Consider the following 20619-nt stretch of genomic DNA (forward strand, 5'->3'; position numbering starts at 1 on the left):
GCTGTCGTAGAACTACTCATCCCAGCATGCCTTGCAACAGTTTTGCTATTTGGCCATGCTCAAACTGTTGCAAGGCATGCTGGGATTTGTAGTTCAACAGCTGGAGGGCCGCTTATTGCCCACCCCTGCTCTAAAACCATAGTCTGATCAGGCATTGTAATAAAATATTTGGTTATGCTCAGTTGCTTCAGCAAAGTATTAAGATTGCTGTGTGTGCTAGTGAATGGTCTGTGTATTTAATAATATCTACAGCTCAGTTGAGTTTATATATGTTCAGTATCTATCTGTTTTAGGTGCTGGTGATATACTATACATCAGCAAAGTATTGGGCCAATTCACCTATCCCTAGATGCTAGATCCCAATTCACCTAGCCCTAGGGGTTGGGGCATTGGTGAAATCCAACATCTTGGATTTCTCTGATTTACCAATCTTAACCCAAATATGATCAGGATCATGAAGAATTTGACCAACTCCTTGACGGATTGGCGATCATCGATGGCCACTGATCGGCATTTGGTGGTTCCAGTCCGATCAGGGTATTGGTGAAACGGCCGCCTGATGTACGGGGCCCTTTACTGTATGTGTCATGTTCAGAATGATGACTGATTATGTTAATCGGCTCCTAGTAGTGGTGATGTGACTGAGGGTGCTTGGTGACTTTATGAGCGTTGCTTTGGGAAGATAAGTCGTTTTATTTAAATGCTTACTTTCTTCAATCTGGGTTCTTGTACCATGTTACTCTCTATGTTTGGAACATGTGTGATCTGCATATATATCTGTCAGGTGTGTACCCACCTTTAGGGTTGGGGGAGGGTTAGGACACTTACCTACTTTTGTCAGAATTCTGACTGTCGGGATGCCGCTGTCAGTATTCTGACTGCCGGCATCCTGACTACCGGGATCCCGTACCCAACCCCTTAAATCATTCTGCATACAGAACATGGAAACCGGCTAGTACAGCCAACACATCCTCTATTCTTCCAATTAAAAATAAAAACCTAGAGGTTCAAGAATTGGAGGCAAAACATCCTGTTACTATAGTATCAGATATTATATTATAATATTATCAGATATTATTTACAAGCAGTGGCTGATTTTAACTAGGGGCTGCAGCCCCTCGCACAGTAAAATCCACCACCCCTAGTGAGTGTTCAGTGGCACAGGCAGTGGCTTCCTATTGGAAGCCATATCTGTTAATCACAGTCAGGCAGGCAGTCCTCGGGGAGGTATTTTCTCCCCCTGGGACTGCCAGTCCGGGCCGCAATTAGCAGACAAAGCGCTTCCAATGGGAAGCCATTCCCCTGCCTTGCCGTGAGACCAAGTCTGGTTCTAGGGGCTGCAGCTGATGCAGTTCCTTGAAGCCAGTGCTTCTGCGCATGCATCGGTCACGGACCCTGCCAGATGCATTGTGCATGTGCAATACACCTGACAGGAGCTGGCCGGGCCGCTGACTGGACTGCTGCCCCCTGGAATGAAAAAGGAGCTGCCTCTGTTTACAATCATTTATATGTACACTAGCATTACTCATGTTATAATAAAAACATATTTATCACAGCTTACTACCAAAAGAAAGTCCTGCAATGCCCATGATAGATAGACAGATAGCTAGATCATACTCCCTACTCTCCCGGTTGTGGGAGGTTACAGATTTTTCGGGTAACCCCCCCACACCCCTGGAAGAGTAGCCGAATCTCCAGCATCTAGCATTCCTAGTGAAGTGGGCATGATGGGGAGATTATACAGGGAATTTGCGGGTCCGTGCGGCGGCGGAATGGTGTGTGTGGTTAAAATGATGCTAATCACGTCATTTAGCCAAGCCCTCTCCTTGCGGACCCGAAGCTTTCAGCTGTAGGTATGTATGAGATAAATAGATAGATAGATAGATAGTATCTTGGGTCCACTGACGCTTATAAACTAATGCTGTTTCTGTTCTTAGAGAGCTGCTGGTTACGGAGAGTTCAGCAATGATTAATCACAGTTGATAGAAATAAATGTATATTGCGTTCACCTTGTAGGCACTAGATACATGGATGGTACTCGGGTAAATATTCAGATGTACAGTAGTAGAGCTCGCACAATGTTGTGGTCTAGCGCAAGAAATATAAGGGTTTTCTGGAGTAGCATGACATTAATCTCAAAATTGGTCTCTTCATAAAGAGACCACTTTTGTTCAAGAAAGGGTTAAGGAGAAAATAAATGATATTCCCATTGATCCCTGGGTTAGCAGTGATGGAGGACTTAGCTAAGGAAAGCACATAGCTCAATAGCAACATCTTGGCAGGAGAGTAAACTTAACATCTACAACACTTATGTCTGTCTACAGAAATAATACAATTTACCACAGCTGAAGATTATTTTCTCTTTGTCAAGGCTGCAGATCATTATATTATCCACTGCATGGTGTCTAATTAGCATCCCATGGTGTGGGCGTTGTTTGTTAGAAGACCTTATGGAAGACGTAACCAGGGAATGTTTTGAACTGTGATTCTACAAGGGATTAAAGCGATCAGTCCGGTGTAGCTGATAAAAACATAAAACTAGACAGAAAGGACATAAGATTATCTAGTACTGCTTATGTGAACATACTCTGCCTAAAGGTCCCCATACGTCAGCAATCGATTGTGGCAATTCTGCAATTTGCAAATGATTGTGTAAAAAAATCTGCAATGTATGGGGTTCACAGATCGCAGATTGCAACCAAAGAGTGTTTGGAATTGGTAAATCAGGTTGTCAAACATGTTGGATTTCACAGATCGATTAGGGCTGTAGGTTGCTAGTGTTTGGTAACAATCAGCAGATTTGCAGACCGTTACTAGTAAAAGGGTAGAGCCACATACACACTAGATGATTTTATGGACGATAACGATATCGTTCAACGATATATCGTTCATATCGTATGCAGTGAACGACCTACGATGCGCGCTCTCGCGAGTCTTTTGTCATCCGTACAGGATGGACCTGGGTAATGGTGCAGTGTAAACAGTGCAACCCGGGTTACACGACCTGGGCCATGCATAAAATTAGCTGATTGGTGGTTGTGGAGCAGTCGCCTCCCACCTTTTATGACCTCACAAGTTTAGCAGGGCAGACACAGGTTCAGTGTGAACAGGGCTGACCTGGGAATAACCCAGATCGATGGTGTTGTGTAAACGATGTCTGACCTGGGTTGGAACCATCTCTGAAAACCCAGGTCGGACCTGGGTTTTTGGTGTAAAAGAGGTATTAAGCTGGCCACACATCTAAAGATTATCTGTCCAACCAGCCAGCTAGTTGATTGGTTGGAATGAAAATCTGGTAAGGTATGAAAGCAAATGACAATCAGCAATTTGCTCCCAAATGCTGGAAAATGGACAAAAACTGTTGTTTGAACAAATTGTTTAGATCAGGGGTCTTCAAACTTGGCCCTCCAGCTGCTGTGGAACTACACATCCCAGCATGCACTGCCACCTTTTTGATATACCAGCATGCTAAAACTATGTGCAGTGCATGCTGGGATGTGTAGTTCCACAGCATCTGGAGGGCCAAGTTTGAAGACCCCTGGTTTAGATCAAACATTTAACAAACTTGTCTGAACAACCATTTTCATCTGTTTTCTGGCATTTAGGAGCAAATTGATGATCATCCTTTACTCCCATTCCTTACCAGATTTTCATTCCAACCAATCAACTAGTTGGATGGTTGGATGAAAGTTGGTCTAGTGTGTGGCCAGCTTTAGACTGATGACTCATACTAAAATTCCATTCACATTGAAAAAATACTCTGCTCCTGGACTTCAATCTTAATTTATGATTGCCATCACCTGTGTTGAAACACCTTTCTTATCAATTAATTAATTCAGCACAGGTGACTGCAATCATGGAAGTCCAGGAGCAGAGAATTTTGTACCTGATGGAACGGGTTATGTTGGAGGGTCTGTACTCTGCACACCAGTGTCCCATTTAATTTACTGTTGCTGTTACCTGTTCTGAATTAACCCCTTTACCGCTGATGGTATTCTTCTCAGTTTGAAAATTTGACACTCTTTTAGCTGGTCACCATGCAACATCAATATCCATTTTTGTTTTATGCAGCAGATACACAAATTATTCTTTTTTTTATTTTTTCAGAAGACTGATTTTTCAGAAACCAATCTGCTTTTTTTTTTTTAGCACTGCAAGTAAAATCTACATAATTCCAATAAGTGTAGTTCTTTTTATCTTGAATTTAAAGAAAAAAAAACAAAGGCAAATGCGTGTGATTTTTGTTTTGTTTTATTTAATTGCCACCATAAAATTCTAAGTAGTTCTTGCATCTTCATTAATCCACCGTTCCACAATAGGATAAATCAGGATTGCACACATAGATTTTCATACTAAAATCTATACCTGGAAAGTATATTACAATTTTTTTTCCTTTTTCATTTGCTAGTTTTCGCTGTCTTGAAGTAAATGCAATTTGTAGGAAAAATATGGTAGGTCAACAAGGCATACCATGATGAAAACTAGAAAACATACTGCATTAAGTGACAGGACCTCAGTTAAGGATTAGGGAGACAATAGCTTATAGTGGTGCAAAAGGTTTGAAAGAGGAGGTTTGTAGGTGCCAGGGTGGAGGAGATAGGGGACTTTCAGTCCCACCCTTCAACTCCTTCACTTCAGATATCTTTTCTGTAGAGCAGGGCCCCTCCACATCACGGGTCACCATGATGATGTCAGTCCGGCTCGTCTACACCCCCACTCACTAGCTATAGTAATCACAGGTGGGGCTCAGTATGTATGTTTCTTGCTTTTATGAAGAATTTGATTACTTTAGACAAGTTGGGGCCTGATTCATTACCGATCACAACTGCGATTACACATGCAGATGGCTGATTGTTGCGTACTGCGCATGCATCGCAGTGCACATGCGCAAAGGCTCCACTGCAATCACACTGCGATTGCAGTGACTATGAACACCCATCGCAGAACGCCATTACAGGGGCATGCATAAATTAGCCACTGCAATGCCATACGCAGCTTGGGCTTTCACTTTGCATGCGCTGAGGTTAGCAATTCCTGAGTAAGGTCAGAACTTGTGCAAGTGTGCGTGAGGCTGCGATGGTTCTCGATTTTACCGATGGTTTTGCAGACTTGCTAAGTATTACGGATGTGTGTAAAGTAAAGTGGGCGTCCTTATGTTTGGCTGCGACGGCATTGCGATAGCAATCATTAGCATATTCTCGCAGTGATACTGAGTGCGTAATCGCAGCTGCGATCGCAATAGCGATCCTTAATGAATCAGGCCCTAAGTTGGAAGTTCTGGATAAGCATGTTGTACTGGGTGGATGAGGTAATGTCTGAGGATTTGTACAAATAAATTATTTACAGTTAGTAACCGTATGTTTGTTACAGATCCTGTTATGTACTGTATAAGCAATTACTACATAATGTGCCATAAAACATGCTGCAGCATTAAAATAAAAAAGAAAGTGTATTAAACTGCATCATTACAAGTCTTAAGGCACAATTCCACTAGACGACAGGCAAAAGACTGCACCAGGGGCAGAACTATGGGAGACAATGGAGGCGCCTGCCGCCGGGCTCCAGCTCTGAAGGGGCACCTCCTCCATTGTTCACAACATATTCACCCCACTTAGGGCTGTAACTATATACCTGGAGTGTACCATCACGGCCGGCCAATACATGGCTCCCCTTCCCGGCACCTGGAGAGCTCCGTGTCAGACCATCAGCTGTTGTCTATCTTTCTATCTATGCCTGTCTGCATGCGAATTGCTACAATACAGTATCAGCGGTTGTGACGGGGGTGTTGGGGGCTACACCAAATTATAATTTGCCTCCGGGCATCTGGGATGAATTTACGCCACTGTACTGCACAATTACGACAACAAGCAGTTGTTCAGTGCAGGCTCATCAATCATCTGCAAACATGTTGAACCTGGCAATGTCGTCAGGTTGTACAATATATTTGTACGATGATAGATGTCTAAACGACCAGCGGGAGCGCACATCGCTGGTCGTTTTAGACATTTTTTAAACAATTTGCAAACGATTTTCAAACTATTATCGAACGATAATGATATCGTTATCGTTCAATCGCTCAATGTAATCGTCTAGTGGATGTGTGCCTTTAGGTATTTGTTAAATACTTTATTTAATATTTTATCATAAAAGTATTGATGCCAAATTATATAATAGAAATTCCACAACCTACTGTAATATCGAGTGGGTGCCAACTTGCCAATGCGAGCAGGCAAATGCCACTAAAGCCCCTGTGCAGGGCGTGGCCAACCTCAGTCCTCCTGAGCTACCAGCAGTTCACGTTTTCCAGACCACCTAGCAGGTGCACAAGTGTAGCCATTACTAACTAACACATTTGAAAAGATCCACAGATGGAGCTAATTATATAACTTGTGATTCTGTGAGGAGACCTGCAAAACAAGCACGTTGGTAGCTCTTGAGGACCAGGATTAGCTACCACTGCCCTTGTGCATTTGCATAATAATAATAATAATAATATGAGGGTGAAATTCCATGGTAATGGAACTCTTGGCTCTGATTAGCTGCTAACACTGGGTGTACAGCAGTAGGGGGAAGTGTTCCCAGCAGCATATACTTTCGTCACTGGGGACTATCATCAATAAATCAATTCTGTCCCCCATCTAACAAAGGGTGAAGTTGTATATTTCACACATCTATTATTATAAATACTAATCTTCATCCCACTTTCATGGATAAGAAGACATCTATGTTTTACCATTTATGTTAGCCCTTCTTTATTGAAATACCACAAAACATATATACAAAATCATACCACTAAGTACAATTAACTTCATAAGAAGACATTACTTAAATTTGTTGAGTAACCATATTTTTTTTTTATTTTTAGTGCACAGATGCCAAAAAACACTGCTGGTACTTTGAAGGATTATATCCTACATATTACATGTAAGTATTAATGCATCTCTACATTTTTATATTTAATTATTAAAAAATTTTTCATGTAGCACCAGCAAATTCAGCAGTGCTTTACAAGTCAGAACAAACACAGTAGTGAAACAAGAGGAAATATAACTCTGCTCACAAGCACAGGGGCGCCGAGAGGGGGGGGAGCGGGTACAGTTTACCCGGGCCCGGGCTTCCAGTGGGGCCCGGCGGGGGCCCAGGTCTGGCGCCGCCCCCCCCCTCCCTCCCTCTACAGTGCTGGGCTGCAGTGGGAGATTGCTTGCGGCTGCTAAGCAGCAGCCACAGCAATCTCCTATGCCTGAAGGGACCCCACTGGCTTTGCGCTCACAGCGCCTGCAAAAGTCTACTTTTTTTCAAGGGGGCGTGGCCACGCCTGCTGCAATTAGGCCACGCCCCCTCTTTACCGGGGCCCCGCGTGGCTCTCTACGCCCCTGCACAAGCATACAGTCTATAGGAAGAAAGAGTTAAGCTGGCCATACACCAGACCAGCTTTCCTCCAACCATCCAACTAGTTGGTTGGATTGAAAATCCGGTAATGCATGGGAGCAAATGACAACCAGCTATTTGCTCCCAAACACCAGAAAACATGAAAAAGGTCGTTCAGGCAAGTTGGTTAAGTCAGTTTGATTTAAACAACTTGTCTGACCAACAGCTTTCATCCGTTTTATGTACAGATGTGTTCTTATTCCTCTTTGCTGTAGTTGCGCTAAAAAGCACCTCTCAGTGCGCCAGGTCCCGTGAGATTCTGCTAGTGCCAGGCGTTTTTTCTGTGTCTTTTTTCCCCCAAAAAAGACATCTAAGTCGATGAGAGTAGGACGCACCAGCAGACTGTGCTGATTAATTTTATATCCTACACTTATATATCTGTGTGCGACTGAGTTTCTGAATGTGTATACGATTTGCTACAATGTAGCAGCTTTTTTCATTCCAAGTTCCGTTGTGGTTCATACACAGACTCAGGTGAGTGAGACTTTCCCCTGCATTTCGTGCATGCGCAGTACCAAAAATCGCTTAACTGCGTGAACATTGGCATAGGGTACAACTTTAAATCAGGCCCTAAGTACCCGTGTTTATGTACTATAGTGACAAAGCATACCTGGGGCTACATGGTATCTCTATGGAACCAGTAACTTAGGAGTAAATTTACGAGGAATCGTGTCTGGCTGAGTTAGTATTCCCATGAGAGTTTCCCCTGAATTTCAAACATGGAGATTTACTAAAGGCAAACATGGGTGACAACATGAATCCCTCTGCAAAACACGGGTGAAAACAAGAATAGAAAGCCATACACCATCGGCCAAACTCACAACTTCTTTTCATAGACAGGAATACAAAACAGGCATTTACTAAAAATCATGTCCGCTAAGCATGGCCGACTCTACCATTAGGTAGCTTTAGGCAGCTGCCTAGGGTGCCGGGGATCTAGGGGGTGCCACTGCACTTTCACCTTAGGGGCTGGAAACTGGGTATTGGTGGTGGTTGGAGACAACAGACTGAAGTTTTGCCAAGGATGCCAAAAAAACATCCACTGGCCTTGCTGCTAACACGATCGTTAATAGAGTGAACTTGGGACAAAATAGAAGTTATAAATAGACCATTTCTGAGCAGCGTGTTTAGCAGAAGCATGCACAGATCACACTCACCGTAAAAAAAAGGCTTTCGTTTTTTTTTTAAATGACGTGAGGTCCCCCAAAAAACTTAACCAGCCCTGGACCTCTGAGCCTAGGCTGGGAGAGGAAAATCAGGGGAAAAAATTTCTTGGGGTTCCCCCTAACCAGATATGAGCTCAACCAGCCGTGGTGGTATTGGCACAGCAGGGGGGGACACAGCGGCTGCTACCATGGAAACAGGCCGCTGATTGGCTGTGAGTGGTATCTCTTAGCCAATCAACGGCCAGCCAGTTCTAAAAGTGCCAAAGGGAAGGCTTGCCGGTACCTGTAGTTCCACTGAGAAAAACAATATTAAACATTTATTTAACCCATTACTCCTGCACCCACCGCCTCCAGGGATGCAGGGAAGAGCCCTGGGCTTTCATCCCAGGGACTGGTTAATGCTCAGGAGGGGGGACCCCTTTTTTTGGAGGGGGGGGTCCCCACATTCTGAGGATTGTCAGCCTTGGACTGACCAGTTTGGAGCTGGTCAATGGTTAGGCAGGGGGACCCCACACTGTGTGTCTCCCTGCTGTGCCATTACCACCCTGACTGATGCAGCCCGGTGCTGGTTAGAGGAAAATAGGGGGAACCTCATATTATTTTTTCCCCAGATTTTCCTCTCTCTGTCTAGGCCCAGATGTCCAGGGCTGGTTATGAACACACACTTACAAACATGATTGCATATACTATTGGAAAACATGATTCAGTCAAACAGGAATCTTAAAAAAACTCACTCGTGTACATGAGATGTCAAGCGTGTTTAATACTTGGTCAGACACAACATTTTAGAAATAGTTACTATTCGGAGGACATGGACAGTTGCTCTATTCTTGAAAACAGTTAAGTCAATTAAAGTATTAGGGGCTATACTCACTACTTCCTCTCTCATTGTGCCTGCCTGTATATATGTTGTGCTACTGTAAGTATTATTACCTCGCTGAGGTAGGATACTGATTGGCTCCGTTAACTTTAACAAGTTTGCCTATATTCAATTCTCGCATTTGACAAAAGGTATATAACATATTTTTTTATCTAGTATTTTAATATCTAAGTGTATTTTTAGAACATGTTCTATTGATACTAGGGGGTACATTTACTAAAATGAAAGTTTTTAGAAGTGAGTTTTAAAAGAGATGTTGCCCATAGCAACCAATCAGATTCTACTTAACATTTAACTAGCACCTTCTAAAAGATAATAGCTAGAAACTAATTGGTTGCTATGGGCAACATCTCTTCTAAAACTCACTTCTAAAAACTCTCACTTTAGTAAAGTTACCCCTAATATTCAGTAATATTCAGTCATCAGACAAATCCCATGGTGATTAGCTACCTATAGATGTGTCCACATACATCAAGCCCCTTTGTGCGTTAAACAGCCATTCTAGTCGCGCTATTGCGTGGCGTGACTCAGTAGCGCTGAGCATCTTTTCGTGCAACTTTTTACCTTCAAATGCGTCTTATTCGCACAACGGTAAGAATAGAATGCACAAGCAGCTTCTGCTGATTCAAATCTTAATCAGCTTCTGCTGATTAAAATGCTACGTTAAAGTGTCACAGCCTCCTACACTGTAACGTAACATTTCGTTATGTGTAGAGTGACTTGTAGCGCAGGGAGGATAGATGTATGTGGGCACATCTATAGATCTTCTGTTAGCAAAGCCTGAAATCTGCACATGGTTTTATTGTTCTCAGACATTTTTGGTGGTCAGTATAGCTGGACTGATGAGCAGGAGCGTATCTAGAGAGGAGGGGGCCCATGTGCAGTCTCTGTCCGGGGTCCTCTCTCTCCGGCGTCCGGCTGTGCGCAGTGTGTGCCCACAGTCTACAGCGCATGCGCCCAGGCGATTTTGACAGCACTGATACCGGCGCAGACATGGGACTCCGGAGGCAGCGATGTAAGTATTAAAGGTATGGGTGCATGGTGTGCAGGCAAGAGACAGTATGGCATTGCAGTGGGGTAATGTAATTAATTTGGGTTGCTACAAAAGATCTGGGGTCTGATTTTTGTCACTTATAGAGATTAGGGAGGGGATAAATAAAAAATCCACAAAACATCTAGGGTTTGCTTAATAGCGCCATCCTTGATTATACTTGCCTGATCTCGGGGAACATTGGGGGACTCTGGGTAAAGAAGGTCACCCTTCCATGTCTCGCCCAATTCCAAGTAAAATGGGTGGAGTGTGTGAGGGAAGGGGGTTAACATGACTTAATTCTCTCGACAAAACATACCGAACCCATAGTACAGTACTATAGTACATTCAGTGCCAGTTTGTCTCTGTTTTCTAATGACTTGTTCTCTATGCAAATTAAGGGTAAATGAAAAAATGTCTTCAGCATTCTGCAAATAGCATAAATAAGGAGTTCTACTTTATACAATTGTTATGTTTTAGATGAGTTATTATTATTAATATTATTATTATTTCATATTCACTTGCAATGCTTTAGATTAATTTAGTGTATTTAATATTAAAGGTTTGTAAAGGGGAAACTTCTTTAGTCTCATGTATGTGTGCAAAGGGCTATCCTTACCCCATATGCCACTTACTTATAAACAGGGTGCCATAGTTGGAGGCTCATCCTTCCGTTCCCTGTATCCTGCCACCTGCGGATCATCTCATGGCATGAATACTGTGCAGTCTGTACAAATATGTGTCTAATGTGTGATTGTGTGTAGGTGTACTTTAAAAGGAACACATTGTATTGCTTTAAATAATAATATTCTGATTCATAACATGATAAAAATGAGATTATGGTAACAAAAAAGAAAACATTGATATTATTCCATACAATATAAAAAGTAGCTAAATGCTTCTCAACAATATCTCTTCTATTCTCTATATACATGTTTTTGCCTTGGCGTGACTCACAGCTACTTATTGTATCAATTCCATGAATAATAGTACAGAAGAGATAAGTGAGTAATTTATAAAATTATACAGAGCGTTACAAAATATTGAGCTGGTCTCCAAACCACAATAGGAAAGCCTGCTGGTAAATTGTTATTGAATTTAGAATTGTGTCCATTGTGCCACGATCACTTAAATGTCACTGCTGGTATGTTCCAATGCAGAATAATTATGTTCCAATGCAGAATAATCTCAATAAGCTTTTGTTTGTCTTGTTGCGAAGGAAACATGCTGACATATTTTAAATGTGTTAAATGTCCAAGGTAATTAATGCAGTACAACAAATATCCCATCTAATGTACAACTCTGTATGTGAGCATAAGCTGGGAACACAAGTCAATATATTCGTGTGATCGACGAACTATATATTGCGAGTGCATCGGTGGGTTTGTACACCCAATATGTCTGAACAACGTCATTCACAGATATATCAGGTCGTCCCTGCAGCACAGCCGTTGCAGATACAAAGGATAACGGTGCTTTGACAATAACTCCAAATACCAGCTGTATCTAATGGCAGCTCACAAGTGGATTCTATACCCCCACAAAAAAATAGAACCAAAATACAAGAGATTGGAGCGCTCAAAACTGACACAGTTGATGAGTCCAAATAATACTTTTATTTATTAAAAATGTATTATCTCAGTATATAATAATCACTTAATCTGCATTAATAGTATAATATCACAGATAGTCTTAAATCCAGTTAAATAGCCATATAAACAGTCATATAAAATATTGGGGAGATGTATTATAGCGGCACTTAACGTGCCACTATAACACTTCCAGCTTCGCCTCTTTACCGAGGCGAAGCAGGAAGCACTAACGATGAGATGTATTAACATCTCATCAGCCGGAGAGTAATAACTCCCCCCTCCAGCGATCCCAGCCTTTTGCTGATGCACTGTGTCTCAGTCCTGGCCAGCTCCACTGAGCATGCGTGGGATCTCGCAAGTATCGTGAGATCCTGCGTGCAGCTCTGGAGCCGGTAGCCCACCTGCTGTTGGGATAGCGACAGCTGCAGTAGGCGGAACGGTCAGGCAAACTGACCGTGTATACATAGCCCAGGCTATTGGCAATGCTCTATTGTAGATATCAGCGCCGATAATGACAGGGGTGCTATGCCCAGGCCCCCAATCATACATGGGGGAGAAGCAGTATCAGCGCTGATGCTGCTTCGTCGGTTAATACATCTCTTCCATTGTCCAGGTATACCAATGAAAAGGATAAAGCAGATAGCCGGTGGTATGGAAATCCTTTATGGGGTGCTGGTTTCACAAGCAATAGATTACGCCGAGATGGTGTGGTCCTATTAGCACTCGGAGAGTGTGGTTCCAATGTAAGGCACTTCGTGATAATAAATAAAGCTCCGGCTGTAGGCAAGCCCAGTCTCCCAATGCCCGTCTTACAGTTGCCGATTTGGCAGAATAACAAGCCAGCGGCTAGCAGCCTCAATGCTCCACATGAATGGTGACCGTGAATAGATGGGTAAAGCAGGAATAGCTGTAGCAGAGTCCATGTGAGTAGTATTCAGTCCTGATTATCAATGGCAGACTGTATAGCGGCTAATGGAATCGTGGTAGAAAAAAGCAGCATAAGTCCTAGAAACAGCATATACTGTATATATATATATATATATATATATATATATATATATATCCTTGACGCGTTTCTCTGGGCGCTATAACCCCCGGTTTCATCAGAAGGCAAGGTGTGTTACTGAACTTCAGAGGCCCTTATAAAGCAGAGTTCCCCAGTCTCATTAAAGGGAAATAATATCACCTGTGTCACAATTAAACTCCTAAGTCTAAACATAACAAATACATATTAGAAGAGCTTTAAAAAAAAAAAAATGTAAACAATTAAAACACATTCATATAGATAAACCTACTGTTAAAATGGGAGACGAGTTCCAGACGAGCATGAAGGTAGATAATCCTACTGATAATATAATATAAGATTCAAACACAGAACTAAAAGGGAATTCTTTGTTTTTGTATTTGCACATTAACATATAGGGGTCTATTCAGCAATAGGGGCAACATCGTCACGATTTTTTATCAATTATAAATATTTATGGCCCCTATTCAGCAATATTTTTTGCAGGGACAGCGGTTGTGGTAACACGCTGTCCCTGTGATGTTACAGAAGGCATCGTTATCGGTTTCCGAAAACAATCCCTTCTGTTTCTGCACCTGCGCATGCTCAGTCATGTGCTCGGGAACAGTCTCGGTCCCTGCTTTGCAGTGACCGCGGACGGGTAAGTACAACTCCAGCTTGTCCAAATAGATTGACATCTGTATACAGGCTTTATAGTAGTCTCTATACATGTATATTTATGTGCTTTTATTTTTAAAATGTATATATACATTTTAAATATAATAGCACATAAATATAAATGTATACAGGCTAATATAATATGTCCTTGCAGTTTTCGGGCAATTTAATGCATTTTCTTCATATAACGCCATTCTCAGATCGCGTTAGATAAAGTAATGATTTTTTGAGTAATTTAACACTTTTTGCTTTGCTGAATAGCAAAAAGCATTAAAGCACTGTAGAGATCAATTGCTGATCCCTACAGTGCAATACCCTCCAACATGACCCCTTCCATCAGGTACAAAATGCTCTGCTCCTGGACTTCCCACCTAAATTGTGATTGCACTCACCTGTGTTGAACTAGTTTATTGATGAGACAGGTCTTTCACCACAGGTTTCTGCGATCATAATTTGAAAAGGAAGTCCAGGAGCAGAGTATTTTGCACCTAATGTAACGGGTCATGTTGGAGGGTCTGCAGTGCAGTACTCTGCGAGATGGGAATTAATGGAGAAGATAATTACTTTATCTTCTCCATTATCCCATTGCTGAATAGGGGATTTACATAAAAAACACGGAAATCATAGTTTCCACATTTTTTATGTAAAAAAATCATTGCTGAATAGACTCCATAGGGCTAAATATAATAGACTGCAAGCATGTTAAAGGCTAAACTCGCATGTATTTCCGCAGCGATGCTGGCTTGCACTCTGTTGCATTTAAGGCCTGATTCAGACCCGCTCGCAAGCGCATAGCGCTCGCACACGGGTCAATGGACGGTCAGTGCGCACGCGAGAAATCACTCGCTCCGGGGGCTCGCAACAAAACAGGGCGGCACTCAATGTTGATCGACAGCTCGCCTAGGCGGGGAGGGGGGGGTGGCTGACCAAACGGAGGCATTCCTGAAGGAACGCCTGCCATCTATTAGAGCAGGAAGTACACTGGGGCTTGTGATGGACGAGACCCTACCACAAGAGTCTCTGTACAAGCCCGATGGTCGCGACCATCGCCTGGCCGCCCGCTAAAGCTGTGGGTGGGCACCCACAGCTTAGCGAGCGGCCTGGAAGCCGCCCCCCCAAAAAACAGGCCGCCCTGATTCATGGCAAGCGCTCACAAAGAGCGTCCGGCTCTGAATCAGGGCCTTAGCCCATAGTGTTCATGAGGAAATGCATTTTCAGTATAGACTGTTTCTTCTGATTTAGCCTTCAGTAGATATATTAAAATAATTCCTGTATAAAGACATCAGTGATTTACTTCAAAATCCCTGTGTAAACATAGATAAGCCATTTCTTTATAAATATTGGTTATACCAATCAATGCCAGAGGTTAGTGGTTCGATATAATAGCAAATGAAAGGATAATGTCACAGGCTGGAGCTCAACAGTCTCATAATGGCATAAATATAGAATATCCACTTGATGTATATAATTGTGTATTTCCAGGCACAGGTCAGCTGCATATACCCAATAATGGATAGTGTAATATGAGTGTACAATCTGGTGATTGTAATGGTGCATTCTCATGTAGCCAAAGTGCAGTGCTGGTGAGTTGTTAGACTTGCAGGCTATACAGAGTTGGACATAAGTGGTAATAAGCCTGTTAGGAGGCACACGCATAGGAGACGAGTGTATGACAAGATGCATACAACTTTGTATACGGGAGAATATATACTTATTCTGACCAATGTCTCTTGTCTCGGACAATAGTTGGTTCACATAGGGTCTGATTCTGATTTGTATACAAACCCGATGGTTTGCGCATTTGCGGAAAGGGGTCTGTGTGATTGCTTGCATTCCACGCGTTTGGGGAGTGGGGACCGGGACCGTTCTTCCAAACGAGGGCGTGTTGCCCCCGTATTGTAGACATTCCAAGCCCAGGGTCCACGTTGTTGGACACTGACTTCCTGGACCCGACTGACCAGTTCAGACGACTAGCCTGAGTAAGCTTTAGCTTGCACAGACTGACCAAGGGCTGCAACCATTGATCCGATGCTTCAGACACAGCACTCGGATCATAGATGCATGCAGGAGGTGTCTATTTTCTACAGACGCATCTTGCTGCATTTGCATTTTAGTTAAATCCGGCCATAGATGCTTTGTAGGGCACATCTGACTGCATTGCTTGGAAGTCTAATAGTAGACCACTGTCCTGGAGGGCCCACTGCAAATGCCCCTTTTGCTTCTTTATTAAAATGGCCCTGAGTGGGGGCGTGGCCTGGATGAGCTAGGAGAAGGAGGCTGACTTTACAGCTCCTGGACCCAAATATCCATCATTAGCATCCTGTATCCTCTGACCGGACTCCTAGTTTGGCACATAGCTGGATACTTACTTCTCCATGCTCCTGGAATCTGTTGGGCAGCCTGGTATTTCTGGTGGCTGTGCTGTGGATGCAGTTTGTCTCCTTCTGCAGCGTCTCATCACTGCGGGCGGCATCTTGGATTCCCCTTCGGCGGCATAATTAAGGCAGTGCGGCGGCATACACAGCCAGACGACTCGATGCACGCAGGAAGTGGCCAAAATCCTGCGCCAGGTCAGGTCATCCTATTTTGTGCGTCTGGGTCCGATGGTTCTCGATGTTACCGATGTTTGCACTTTCCTGCGTACTGATTGAGCATTGAGTAAAGGGAGATGGGCGGCACTATGTATTGCTGGGCATCTGCATCCTTGTGCTGAGGATGCCCTGCGTAGGCATTGATTAGCATATACTAGCAGCGGCCGGTCCGTGCGATTTCTCACATGCGTCACTTGCTGAATCAGGCCCTATGTAACTTGGTAAAACCATGTGCAGAGAGAGTTAGATTTGGGAGGGGGGTGTCCAAGCTGACATCTAAATTGCAGTGTAAAAATAAAGCTGTGCAGTATTTGTGGTTTACATGCAACAGCTGCCAGTATTTACCCTGAATGCAAAAATAATGTATTTGCACCCCTTACATTGCTACATGGTTGTCCAGGTGCACAATTACGTCTTATTTCTTACTCTATTCACCTCTCTGGGGATCGGTATGATTTACGTTAATTCCAGCACTGGGCCTTATTCAGCAAGGATCGCTATTGCGATCGAAGCTGCGATTACGCACGCATTTCAACTGCGATAGTATGCTAATCCATTGCGATTGCTAGGCTGCCACAGCACTACATATGGACGCCCACTTTACCTTACACACATCCGTAATGTTTAGCAAGCATGCGAAAACATCGGTACAATTGAGTATCATCGAAGCCTCACGCACACTTGCACAAGCTCTGACCTTACTCAGAAATTGATAACTTCAGCGCACGCTATCATGCCTCAGGCTGCGTAGGGCATCGCAATGGATTATTTATGCACGCCCCTGCCACGGTGTTGAAACGCCCTGGCATGCCTGCGTTTCACCGGCCAACACCCCCTTCACAAACCACAAATGGTACTTCTTGTCAATCACTCTGCGATGGGTCTGCGTAGTCACTGAGATCGCAGTCCCGATTGCAGTGGCCAGCACACGCACTGCGATACATGCTCAGAACGCAACAATCGGACGATTGCACGCGTATTACCAACTGCGATCCAAGCTGAATCAGGCCCACTGTCTGCAGTGTTCACTTTCACTAACACTGTTACAGTAACAAAGCACTGTCATCTATGCCACATGCCCAGATAGGTGCACAAATGGACAATAATTTCAAGTGGCGAGACTGCAAAGAGATATAGGGGTCTATTTAATGGTGATGAGTTGAATGGTGCCTGGTAAAAATCTCTATCTCTGCTGTTTGCTATTTAACAAAGAGTTAATGCATCTAGCAGAAAACCTCAATAGAAGTCCAGAGAAGATGAAGAGGATCCGGTGAAAGGCAAATCTCACTTGCTGAGGGCTCACCACTTTTAATTTCTTCCCTCTGGGCTTCTCCAGGAGAGGAAATGCAGGTGACCACTCCGGGTGTGGGCTCATCCAGTCATTAGGCCCTGTCTCCATCAGGCCCAAATGCTGTGAATTGCGAGTCCACAGGGTTACTGAGATGTCTTATGGTCACACAGTTAATCCGATGCTGCGTCCTTGGATGCAGAGGTGGATCACAAAAGCCGGCAGTGCGCATCTTTGAATTCTAGACGCCCCCTGCAGCTTTTGAATATTTTGTCACAGGTGCTAACTGCGTACATCTCATGAATCAAAGTCATAGTCTAAAAATACAATATGACCTGGTTTCATTTAGAAAAAAGTAAAAAATATAATTCAGATATTTATTTTATATGATTTAAAATGCTGGTACTGCCTTTATTTATTTATTATTACATAAGATGTGTCCTTACTCTTCTAGCCTCAATACGCCATGCAGCGCGAGATGCCTGGTGTGAGCTAACCGCCAGGTCCTGTGCAACTCTCCTAGCGTCTGGTGTCTCTTTTTGGTGAAAAAGCATCTAAGTCGTTATGTGATACAACTAGGATGCACCAGGAGACTCTGCTCATTAGTTTAATATGTGACACTTGTATATCTGTGTTCGATTGAGTCTGTAAATGGAACTTGGTGTGGAAGAAAGCTACGGCTCCTGCATTGTAGCACCTCATATGCTGAATCAGAGACCCAGTCGCACACAGATATACAAGTGTTGCATATGAAATTAATCAGCGCAGTCTCCTGGTGCGTCCTAGACGCATCACATTTTCTGCAAAAAAAGATGCAAAAAAGTCGCCCAGCACTAGCAGAGCCTCATGGGACTAGGCGCCAAGAGGGGCTATTTGGCGCGATTGCAACAAAGATGATTGGGGACACATCTGCATATGTTATTTTAAATAAAAGATTCATATAAAAGGGGTTAACATTAGTTTTTTTCAGTCCACCTCTGTCCATTTTTTTTGTAACACTGCAAAAGGAAATGAACATGCTTTTTAGTTCTAAAAATAACCTGTCTGAGAAGTCCCGTGGTGTTTTGCAGCACAGACATTATTCACCAGTTACTTCTCTCTGCTTTTCCTTCTCTACCATTTCATTTCATGCTTCTGTTCTTTGAGTAAAGCAACATTGGTTTGTCTCTACTAACCTGCCAGCAATCCAGATTTCTGCCATTTCGAAATGGGCATGGTATCCATAGTATATGGGTGATTTTTGGCATCTACAGTGCCTTGCAAAAGTATTCACCCCCCTTGGCTTTTTATCTTTTTTGTTACATTACAACCTGTATTTTATTTATTTTGTAATCGGAATTTTATGTGATGGATCTGCACAATATAGTCTAATTTGGTGAAGTGAAATGTGAAAAATATATATAAAAAAGAATCTTTATAAATAAAATTCTGAAACGGCATATGCATATGTAATCGCCCCCTTTGCTATGAAGCCCCTCAAAAATTCTGGTGCAACCAATTACCTTCAGAAGTCACATAATTAGTGAAATGAAGTCCACCTGTGTGAAATCTAAGTGCCACATTATCTGTCAGTATAAACACACCTTTTCTGAAAGGCCCCAGAGGCTGTAACACCACTAAGCTAGAGGCATCACACCATGAAGACCAAGGAGCTCTCCAAACAAGTCAGGGACAAAGTTGTTGAGAAGTACAATTCTGGGTTGGGTTATAAAAAAATATCCAAATCTTTGATGATCCCCCGGAGCACCATCAAATCCATCATCATCAAATGGAAAGGACATGGTACCACAACCAACCTGTCAAGAGAGAGCCGCCCACCAAAACTCACAGACCGGGCAAGGAGGGCATTAATCAGAGAGGCAACACAGAGACCAAGGTAACCCTCAAGGTGCTGCAGAGTTCCACAGCAGAGACTGGTGTATCTGTGCATGTGACCACAATAAGCCGTACACTCCATAGAACTGGGCTTTATGGAAGAGTGGCCAGAAAAAAGCCATTACTTAGTGATAAAAATAAAAAGACACGATTTAAGTTTGCCAAAAGGCATGTGGGTGACTCATCAAATGTATGGAGGAAGGTGCTCTGGTCAAAATTTTACTTTTCGGCCACCAAGGAAAACGCTATGTCTGGCGCATACCCCACACATCCCATCACCCCAAGAACACCATCCCCACAGTGAAACCTTATTCTAGTACTGGTCAACAATATTACATCAAACTATGCCTAATGTCACTTTGTGTTAGATTGAGTCAATTACATTATTCCAGCTTGGGTTCAACATCCCATTATACTATCTTAGACCCATTACTGTAGTCTTTGCCCATATTCATGTTATACAGCTTCTTTAAATCACCAAATGACACCAGCCTGTGTCAATCATATTAAACCAACCTGTGCTTTTATAACATTGCATCAACCTGCATGCATATTTTACATTCTACAAGAATTTCCAGCCTCTTTATCATGGGTGAAACTAGGATTTCTGCCAGCTGGAGCAAATACTCCCCCCCCACACACCTTCTTTCAAGTACATAGTAGGCACCATCTACCTACAGTACATTACCGCCATGGTGAGAACATCACAGTGACTGCCATATAATACTAAGGATTAGTGGCCACCATACAATATATAATGCATCAGTGACCACAGAGAGTATTTTTGATTGTCTTACAATATAATTCCCTCATCATTAATAAACCCTTACGCATAAAGTATTAACTAATTTAAGCATAGAGATGGGAATCAATCTACAATCTTTTAAAAAAAAAAAAAAATCAATGTTCATGCCCGATACATAATGATTCTTGGATCGATTCTGGAGCCATGATGTATTGATAGAATCAATTAAAAAATCCTGATGCTGCAGCAGCGATATATTTAACTGTTCCCAGATGTTTCCTGCTTCATTGTGCATGTGTCACCTTTTATTTATTTATTTTTAACCGCACATGCGCAATTTTAC

At 42.9% G+C, this 20619-nt stretch overlaps 1 protein-coding gene across 1 annotated transcript in view; it reads left to right on the plus strand.

Annotated features, from left to right (window-relative positions):
* The window catches only part of VOPP1 (VOPP1 WW domain binding protein), a 173549-nt gene that overhangs the window by 125198 nt on the left and 27732 nt on the right, over nt 1–20619 (plus strand). The window contains exon 2 of the mRNA XM_088476055.1: nt 6866–6924. Within this exon, the coding sequence (XP_088332181.1) occupies nt 6866–6924 (59 nt within the window). The remainder of the gene's footprint in view (nt 1–6865; nt 6925–20619) is intronic.

The sequence above is a fragment of the Taudactylus pleione genome, unplaced genomic scaffold (genome assembly GCF_031769625.1).
Source record: "Taudactylus pleione unplaced genomic scaffold, aTauple2 ptg000181l, whole genome shotgun sequence".
Classification (NCBI taxonomy): Eukaryota; Metazoa; Chordata; class Amphibia; order Anura; family Myobatrachidae; genus Taudactylus; species Taudactylus pleione.